The sequence below is a fragment of the Plectropomus leopardus genome, chromosome 10, assembly GCF_008729295.1.
Source record: "Plectropomus leopardus isolate mb chromosome 10, YSFRI_Pleo_2.0, whole genome shotgun sequence".
Lineage (NCBI taxonomy): Eukaryota > Metazoa > Chordata > Actinopteri > Perciformes > Serranidae > Plectropomus > Plectropomus leopardus.
The window spans coordinates 34,188,345-34,198,105 of NC_056472.1; the positions used below are offsets into that span (position 1 = coordinate 34,188,345).

The 9,761-nt window shown below is 43.1% G+C and overlaps 1 protein-coding gene across 1 annotated transcript; it reads right to left on the minus strand.

Annotated features, from left to right (window-relative positions):
* Window positions 1–618: 618 nt before the first annotated feature.
* LOC121949579 (GDP-Man:Man(3)GlcNAc(2)-PP-Dol alpha-1,2-mannosyltransferase-like) lies at window positions 619–5,199 on the minus strand. Its single transcript, XM_042495309.1, has 6 exons — window positions 5,141–5,199; window positions 4,296–4,520; window positions 3,489–3,691; window positions 3,148–3,316; window positions 2,271–2,896; window positions 619–1,589 (listed from the first exon to the last, which is right to left on the minus strand). The coding sequence occupies exons 1-6, from the start codon at window positions 5,197–5,199 to the stop codon at window positions 1,306–1,308; spliced, it is 1,566 nt and encodes a 521-aa protein (XP_042351243.1). The 3' UTR covers window positions 619–1,305.
* Window positions 5,200–9,761: the final 4,562 nt, after the last annotated feature.

Sequence of the window (9,761 nt, forward strand, 5' to 3'; positions counted from 1 at the left end):
CGACTTTGTGTTGGTTTCAGCTTTAATCAGACTTTGGATGAATTATTTAGAAACACCAGGACGCATCGCTCCGTGTCTCATCCAGCCGCTAACGCTGAGCTCTCATTATTATTACCAGAGTTTATAAGACTTTATTCCATGTCCCCCAGCCCTATTGCCATGTGAACAGCTCCTTAGACAACACATGATGCTGCAACGGCAACAATTCCCCCAATTTCAGGCAATCCCCACAAATTCTGCGCGGTGTTGCAATTTTATCCAATCACACAACTTTGACTCATTTCACTGACCAGCTGCACACAGTGTATTGATCTGGTTATCCTCTCTTCTCTGTTTATCATGAGACTGTTTGTGCATCTGTCACACTCACAGTGAGAACTGTTAGCAGCAAAAAGCTAATTTTACTGTGTTTCTTAGATGGTTTTAACCCTTTGAAACCTCAGGTAATTTTCTCATAACTTTTTACAGATTTCTTGCCAATTTTTTGGGAAATTTCTTGTTAAGTTTCTCTTTCGATGCATGTAAGAATCAAACCAATCTGCTCAGGTTTCAAAGGGTTAAATGGCAGATTTTCTCTAATAAGCTGCAGAAATAATTGTATAAAACAGGCAGTTCATGTGAAGTGTTTAATGATTGTATTTATTGCAGTATTGTTAATTTAGTTTCAGCACAAACAGACTTAAATAGTAATAATTCATCCCAAAATAAAGTTTCTTTAACATTAATCATCTCTGTGGCTTCGACCTCGTAACAAACAGGAATGCAGGAAGTGACACATTTAAATAAAGACAGATTTGGCTAAAACCTTAAACCCAAAAACATTTAAGTGCTTCTTCAAAGTGCACAGAAGAAAAACAACAGATCAATTCTTCATTTCAGTGACTTTATCAGAAAAAAAACCATTTCAAATCTGATTTAGGATTCAGTTCATCGTCGTAAATAAACTGTGATCACTGTAACTCGGTAAACTCCACACCAGCAAACATTCGGACTAAAAGCTGTCTGGAATGTGACTCGGTTTAATTAAAAGTGGAGCTGCAGCAGAAACTCGCTCAGCCTGTTAACTGTTTGTGTGCCGGCAGCTTTTAGTCGTCGTGAGTTTGACACATGCAAAGTCACTGGAAGAGAGGGTTTTTTCTGCTGCAGATAAGAAGGACGATGTTATCTGTGGACGTCCACCAGGAGCTTCTCTTTTACGGCGTCGCCGTCTCTCTCTGATGTTTAAACGAAGTGCCGCGTCACTTTCAGCCCGTCTATTCACTATAAATAAGGTCCGTGTCCCTGGTGGACGCCGTCTGCTCCTCCTCATCGCTCCAGTTTGCTCATCAGAGACTCCATGGCGGCGAGGAAACAAGCCTCAAACTCCTGGTCGGAGAACCGCTCCACAGAGCGCCGGCCGTTGCGTCGGATCTCCAGTCTGGCCGCCGGAGACAGCGCCAGGATGGTTTCCATGGTGGCGGCATAGCTGTCCTCGCTGTCCGCCAGGAAGCCCGTCTGCCCTCCTTCGTACGGCACCACGATGTCCAGCTTCGGACCGCCGGACTTGTGAGCGAGGACGATGGTACCTGCAGCCATGCACTCCACCACACCTGGACATCAGAGTGGGATTTTTACTTCTGTCCCGCTCCAACAACAACAAAAAAAACTGTCCCCTCTTTGGCTGACTGTTGTTTTAAACGTTATGATACCAGCTGCAGTACTCTGAAAGTGATACTGATAAAACTTTATTCCACTTTATCTGAGAAACGTCCTAAAATCTTTGACATATTCTAAAGTCCTGGAAACATTCTCATGTCCTAGAAATGTTCTTACATCCCAAAAAAGTCCTAAAATCATAACAATGTCATTAAATCTGAGAAATAAGCTTAAATGTCAACTGTGATTTTGTAACGCGCTCTTTACAGTGCTGGTGTCCGACCCTGACTGCCACACACACGCAGAGCTGCTGACTGAGAGAGATTACTCCTCAACACACCTCAGCGTCGTTTTTTAGGAAAGTCCTGCAGAGTTTATCTGTAGCTTCTGAAATTAACAGTATTTGCATATTCATACTCTTTTTTCATTAAGGAGGAGATTTTAATCATTTCTAAGGTAATCAAATAGTTTTGTCGAGAAATCACAGACTGAAGTGAGTATTTAAGCTGAAACTGTATCTGAGGGAGGAGAGCAAATAATTTAGTAAAGAAGAGCGTGTGTGTGTGTGTGTGTGTGTGTGTGTGTGTGTGTGTGCGTGTGTGTGTGTGTGTGTGGCCGTGGCGTGGCGTCCTCACCAATTCCAAAGTGTTCGTTCCACATGGTGTGCAGGCCGACGGTGGCGTCCACCAGCTCTCTCTTCAGCTCCTCGAAGGGCACGTTGAGTTTGAAGTCGACGCGGTCGGACACGCCCAGCTCCTGGCAGAGCCCCCGCAGCATCAGCACGCGCTCCTCGTCCTCCTGGTTCCTGCATCCTCCAATCAGAACAAGCCGCAGGGACTCCCGGCCGCCGGGCCCCTCGCCCTTCCTGCACAGCAGCTTGTGGAACGCCCGGATCTGCAGCCGGTGGTCTTTCTCCGGACGGAACTGACCCACAGACACGATGGAGTGGCACTTCCTGTCCGCTCCCTCCTCCTCCTCCCGCCCCAGCTCCTCCCAGCCCTCCTCCTCGGCCTCCTCTTCCTCCTCCTCCTCCAGCGGGACGTCCAGGAAAGCGCGGACGTCGCAGGGCGGGTACACGATGCTGGTGCGGCTGGGCGAGCGCCACAGAGCCAGGATGTGCCCCAGCGTCCAGGTGGAGTTGACCATGATGACGTCGCTGCAGGAGCCGGCGAGGCCGTACAGCAGCGCGAAGCAGCAGTAGTACACCACCTTGGCGGCGCTCAGCACCGGGTTCCTCGAGATGAAGTCGGCGTTGTTGAACCTGGAACCAGAGCAGGAGGAAGACTGAAGGTTTCCAAAAAGCTAGAAAATCTTTTACACTCACGTTAAAATGCTGATTTTCTCCCCAAAAACTGAGATTTGATGAAACGCCCTCAGCAGATCAAAGTTCAAACTCTGCTTTGGTGTTTCAGGATGTACGAGGTGATGGCGCCGCCAGCGAGGATCAGAGTGTGAGTGTGTGTGTGTGTGTGTGTGTGTGTGTGTGTGTGTGTGTGTGTGTGCGTGCGTTACCTGGGGTTCCTCTCTCGGACCACAGACAGCATGTCGGTGCTGACGGTCGGATAGTGAACGTAGCTCGCCACCTTACAGCCGCCCAGGTAACGGAAGATGGGCAGAGTGAAGGCGTAACCCATCGAGTCCACGTACAGGTCGGGGACGAAGGCCGTCAACGCCTCCCACCCCGCAACACACACACACACACACACACACACACACACACACACACACACACACTGAGTAACTGTAACTGAACTCATAATCTCCATTTATGCCATATTTCACCACAAGTCCCCTGAGGTGTCTTGTGTTGTGTCTCGTCCCCTGATGCGTCCCCTGTTGTGTCCCGGGCTCACCGAGGAACATGGATCCGCCGCTCTGTCCCAGCAGGGTGAAGTGAGGGTAGGAGGCGGCCTCCACCAGCGAGCGGTGACGCAGGAAGACGAAGGTGATTGGTCGAGGCAGCGTGATGTTGAAACGCTGTCGGGCTCCGTCCAGGATCTGCTCGCCGGTCACGCCCTGGTCGCCCGTGTAAACCACGAAGGAGACGCCGGGGTACCTGAGGACAGGAGGGAAACGTAAGATCAGTTTCAGTGATTTATACCAGGTTAGCCTCAGTTCAGGGTTTTGATTAGTTATTTCTAAATTATTTGTTGACTCAAGGAAAAAAAATGGCTTTTTTTTTCTTTAAATAGTTTTGGCTTTTTTTTTTTCCTCTAAAAAAATGCAATTTTAAAGGAAATAAAAGGTGTTTTCTTTTTTTAAAGGCTTCTTGTTTACTTTTTTTTATTCTCTTTCAAATATTTTAGTGATTTTTTATAGAAAAAATGAGCACGTTTTCTTTAACAATCGCTAAAAATTACACCACTTATCCCAGTCAAAAAAAAGGTGATGGATTTTTACAAACCTGATGGTCCTTAAACTCATCATGTGGGACAAATGCTTCAATCAGAAACAAACACACACACACACACACACACACACACACACACACACACACACACACACACACACACCCAACCAACCAACCAAACCTGAGCTTTCACCCCCCGGATTTCATCTGGACTTAATAATCGATAAATAAAGAACCGTCCCTGAGAGCAGAACGTTAGTAAATGTGATTGTTTCCTCCGGCTGTTGCAGGCGGATCGGTGAGACCGTACCGCTGCATCAGGGCCCTCAGGGAGCACCAGAGGACGCGCTCCCCGCCTCCTCCGGCGTTGCAGTATGGATGGAAGAACGCCACCGCGGGGCCCCCGCCGTCCTGAGCCCGACGGGCCCTCCGGCGGCCCTGCAGCCACATACGGACCCCCAGCAGGAGCAGCAGCAGGACCAGGGTCAGGACCAGACTGAGGTAGGCACAGGGGGCCACCAGGGACCACAGCAACCTGAGGGAGGGACACAGAGGGACAGGGACACTCAGCTGTCTTTGAGGGGCCACTTGACCGGAGCCCAGGGGCCAGTCACAGCAGCCACATACATGTTTCTAGGATTTTAGGACACTTTTATTGTATTTTAGGACATTTCTCAGAGTTAGACATTTGAAGGGATTTAGGACATTTTCAGGATTTTAGGGACGTGTTTCGGCTTTTAGGACATTTCTGATTTTCGGATAGTTCTATGGCTTTAGGACGTTTCTCGGATTTTGGGACATGTCTTGCATTAAGGACATTTGTATGATTTTCGGACATTTCTCTGATTAGAAAACGTTTGGGGGGCCACCCGGCAGACTGTCAGGGGCCAGATTTGGCCCGCGGGAGTCAGTGAAGCTGTCACCGGTCTGTGTGTCACCACCGGAGCCGTTAACTGCCGAACTTTACCGAAACACTCGATCAGTTTTTCCGTCAATCTCCGGTTTGTTTACTTTGAGATTAGCCTCCTAGCTGCTAATGATGCTAATGTTAGCCGTTAGCTGGTGTTCGTGAGTTTATTTCTGAGTGTTTCTCCGCTTTTCTAACTTTAAATCGGTTTAATAAATAACGCGGGAGACGGAGAACAGCAGTTTTACCTCATTAAGTCGCAGAAACACAGAGAGAGCTGATGGTGATGATGGTCGTGTCCCGCCATCTTGACAACACAACATTAAACCGGAAGCTGCGGTCAGCTGACCGAGCTGCAGCTCCCTGATTGGCTCAGCGTTTGTTTACCTACACGTCATCGACACGTGACTTTTATATATATTTTTTTTTTTTGACTTTTATATATTTATTACAACGCAATAAAACTGAAGCCAGACAAACATTTGCACAAAATCCAAAAAACAAAACAAAACTCCAAACTACAAAAATATTATGTGTGTTTTTACCTTCTTGTTTTTATGACTGGTAATATAAATAAGTAAATAATAATAATAATAATAATAATAATAATAATAATAATAATAATAATTAATAATTATTATTATAATATATTAAACCAAAATCCAGACCGACATCTGCCAGCCGCTGCTTTGGACAGATTTGAGTTATTTACAGAAAGTGAAATTAAATAATATATATGATATCTAATTTTCTGAAAGTGATTTTTTATAATGCAAAATGTGCATCCAGTGGTAGGAAATCCCAGCAGTCAGCAGGGCGAGTAAATGCACTCAGTTTCGCCTCCATCAGCTGACAGGATGAAACAGTTCCCTCCATTCGCCATCTGGAGAAGCCAAAGTTCAACCAACTCAGAGCACAGTCTGAGCTGGACTGTGCTCTGTGTGGAAATAAGATTTCAGCTTATGAGACAAAATTATCAAACTTAAATAGAAAAAAAGTTAACAATAAAAAACAGAATGTTTTAACAGAAGTTTTATTCAACTCTTTCCTCCTGAATTACACAGTTTTCCTGTGTAAACTGGATCAGTTTATTCCAGCTCTTTATTAAAGCTGAATGATGGTTTTGCCTTTAAAGTGGAAATATTCTTCATATCTTGTACGTAATTAACATTTTTGGTAACTTCAGAGAAATTCAAAATAAGATGCACATCTGAAAACCCTTTAATGGAGCCTCCTGGTCTGCATAACTTCATAAACTGTGACACATACACCAGAAGTCAAAAATAAAGTTGTGCTGCATTAGATCATGTCCAGTTTATATAATGACTAATTAATAATGACTATTTTTGGCTTTTTCGAGATATTTTTAAACCGTTTTTCTTCAAACTTCTGCAGAAATGATTTAACATTACAACACGAGCTGTTGCTGTAGATCTTCTCGCCCCAGCTGCAGACCTCGGTGTGTTTGCTGTCAGACTGCTGGAGACCGCAGACTCGATATGGTGTCTATGGTGTCTATGGTGTCTATATGGTGTCTATGGTGTCTATATGGTGTCTATGGTGTCTATGGTGCAGACTGGGAGTCGCGCTCAGCACCATCACAGCCCTGCAGGAAGTCGTTGAGGCAGAAAGTTGGCGGTGGAGCGAGGAAGCGTTTATCTGTGGAAACACCAGAGTCCATTTTAAAAGGACGTTTTTTTAGTTTCAGACGTGATCAGTTTGGGTCTCACCTGACTGGAGGAGGCTCAGCAGGGGGTTCTTTGGGCGGAGGCGTGGTGGTTTACAGGGGAACCCCTCAGTGACCCGGTCCATCGACGTGGGGGCGGTGTCAGGCTGCAGAGGGGTGGGCGGGGCCGCTCTGGGGGCGGGGCTTTCAGCGTCCTGTCTGCTGGATCCCCTCAGACCTGCATCCCTGATCCAGGAGCAGAGACGGTGACACCTGCTGAGGAGAGGAGGTCAGACCTGAGCACAAAGTTTGTTTTAGCATTATTTTTGTACTTTAAGAATGCACACAGGTCCTAGCTAAGACACTAATGTCCTAAATTCCTAGAAACGTCCTAAAATCGGAGAAATGTCCCTAAGTCCTGGAAACGTCATAAACTGCTGTGACCGGCCTCGAGTCTTTTCTCTGAATCTGCTGAATGTGAAAGTAAAGAGTGACGGACGAGCAGCCTCTGCAGACTAAACCTCAGTCCTCCTCTGAGTTTGGACACTGACTGTCACTTCCCCTTTTCTGCTCCTCCAACAGACGTTTTAGAAAACGATTACAACACAGCTCTTTTTTGATTTTCTGTCCTGCTGCTGATGTGACCTCCTCCTCTTCCTCCTCCTCCTCTTGTGCTCACGTTGGATTTATGTTGCAGGTCACTGACTCAGTCCGACTGCATCGTGATTCACTGAACTTTAAGCAGCACATCTGCAGATTCAGCAGCTGCATTTTCATTAAGCTGAACAGAATTTCTCACCAGTTTCAGAAATATTTGCTTCCTTGTAGAGAGTCAGATGTTCAGAGTGATTTAACTCTCAGGACTTAAAGATGAAGCTGATTCTGTGGCATTTAGAGGAGAAGCTGCAAGAAAATTACCCCCCCCCCCAAAAAAAACCCTAGAAAAATTGCTTAAAATAATTTTTAAAAAATATTTATTTGATCTTGATTATAAATAATTAGAATTATAAATATGTCTTTCTGGACATTTTTTCCACATTATTTTCTTTAATCCTCCTCTCTTTTTTAGGTAAAATATTTGCAATTTGTGGGGCGTTTCTTGCCAAGTTAGGCACCGTCTTTTTTCATATGTTTTTGGAAGAAATCAAACCACTTTGCTCAGTTTCCAAAGCTTCGTGAAGGGCGTCTGAACGCAGTGCAAGAAAACTGACGATGATCCGGGTTTTAAAGGGTTAAGCTAAATAATTGAGACAATCTGTGGCATCGAAAGGAGTCCAAACGCAAGCAAACATAAAGAGAAAGAAATCTGTCACATCTGCTCTGCAGCCTCACGGGTCTGTGTGGCCCAAATCCAGGAAAAAACTTCCTCTTTCAAAATCAATATTTGGCAGCAAATATTTCCCAAAAATGATGCAGCTTTGCAGTGAACTTTAGCTCTGTCTATACAGACGGCATTATTTAACACATTTTACAGAGATATATTTGATCAGAGGTGAGTTTTCCTGACGCTGTGGGAGCAGGAGGCGTTTTTACGGAGCGCGGGAACGTTTTGGGCGGCAGCGGCCTCCGGAGACGCCACACGTGATCAGACGACATGACGAGAAAGTTTCTGATTCTGCTGAAAGTCAAAAACATTCAGGTCACTCAGAGTTTCTGAGACCCAGAAGGATTCAGTAATGACAGGTTTTTATTCTTTGATTGTTAAAGGATCACAGGTGATTTTACAGATTCATCTCAGAGGACGCAGGGTCTTCAATAGATCACAGAGCGGTTTTGTGCTTTATAAAGAAAGAAACAAATGATTTTTAGTTTTCTTTGGGTCTTGAACAGTTACTGAAGTGTATTGGTTGTTTTCTGTGTCCTTATCATATGTGTGTATTTTAAAAAATGAAATAAAATCTTAACTCTTAGAAACCAGAGTAAATCAGCTTTATTTCTCTCAAAAACTTGGGAGGAAGGCAACGAGCAACTTAACAAGAAATTACCCAAATATTAATTATTAAAAAAGTAAAAAAGTTGCAAGAAAATTACCTAAAAAAATTAGCAAAAAATAAGACAAAATAAAATAAAAAAATAAACAACAAACAAACAAAAAAGGAAAGTAAAAAAAATGTCAGTGATATTCTGTAACATATTTGGAATATAATTGTAATAACATAAATATAGTTCCCTTTTTTGATAGTTTTCTTATATTTTTCTTTCTCTCCTTTTTTGAAATTAATTTTTGGGTTATTTTCTTGTCAGCTTTTACAAATATCTTGCTCATTGCTTTTTCCCAGGTTTTTTGAAGAGAATTAAACCTTTTTGCTCGGGTTTTAACGGTTCAAATACTCGTGAAATGCATTTGAATTAAGCACAGAAACAAACTGATGTCCATCCAGGTTTAAAAGGGTTAATAACCTGTCGAGTAAAAAGTACAATTTTTCCCTCCTGTTTAAAATTTGGGGGTTTTTTTTGTTTTTTTTTTGTATTTTTGTTTTTTTATACAAAGGCTATGCAAATAATTCTGAAATATTTTATTTTATGTAACTTTTTTACGTGTGCTGTTTTTTAGTTAACTTGATGTTTTTATTTAAAATGTATTTTTTTAAAATTTGTTTTATTTATTATTTGTCATTTACACTCTACGTAAGTAAGCGTTTTACTTTAATATTTATTTGTTTGTTTATTTATTTATTTATTTACATATGCTGTTTTCAGTTAACGTGACGTTTGTTTACATGTTTATTTGGTCCATTAAATAACAAACAACAAATCTACAGTTAGTTACCGAAAATTAGCTAGTTAGCTCTATGACTCATCAAAACTACACATTCGCTCGATATTTTATTAATTAACTGCAGCTGATGATTTAAAAATTGACAAGAATTAATATTTAATAAGACGATAATAATAAATCATCTTACTGCGGAGGCTTTTACTTTTCAGTTTCCGGTTCAACAGATCGCCTTAGCAACGCTCATAGCAACCAAAACACTCATTTGACGTGTGACGTAGAGAAATCCAACCAATGGGCTCTCTTCTGACTCCATCCTGCTCCTGATTGGCTAAAACAAATCCTCAGGTAAATCTCCGATCATTTGCCTGTTAGCTGATGTTTGCGAGTATCTGTCCCCGTGCGCCAGAGACAAACAAACAAACAAACAAACAAACAAACAAATACACAAACAAACAAATACACAAACAAATGCAGCCATCTAAAC

What these genes read in the sequence shown, in the direction of transcription:
- LOC121949579 (XM_042495309.1), bottom strand. Translation starts at nt 5,199, where the DNA reads ATGGCGGGACACGACCATCATCACCATCAGCTCTCTCTGTGTTTCTGC. An exon ending in TGTTTCTGCGACTTAATGAG is followed by an intron (nt 4,521 to 5,140) that starts GTAAAACTGCTG and finishes TCCCTCCCTCAG; the next exon opens with GTTGCTGTGGTCCCTGGTGG. An exon ending in CTGAGGGCCCTGATGCAGCG is followed by an intron (nt 3,692 to 4,295) that starts GTACGGTCTCAC and finishes TCCTGTCCTCAG; the next exon opens with GTACCCCGGCGTCTCCTTCG.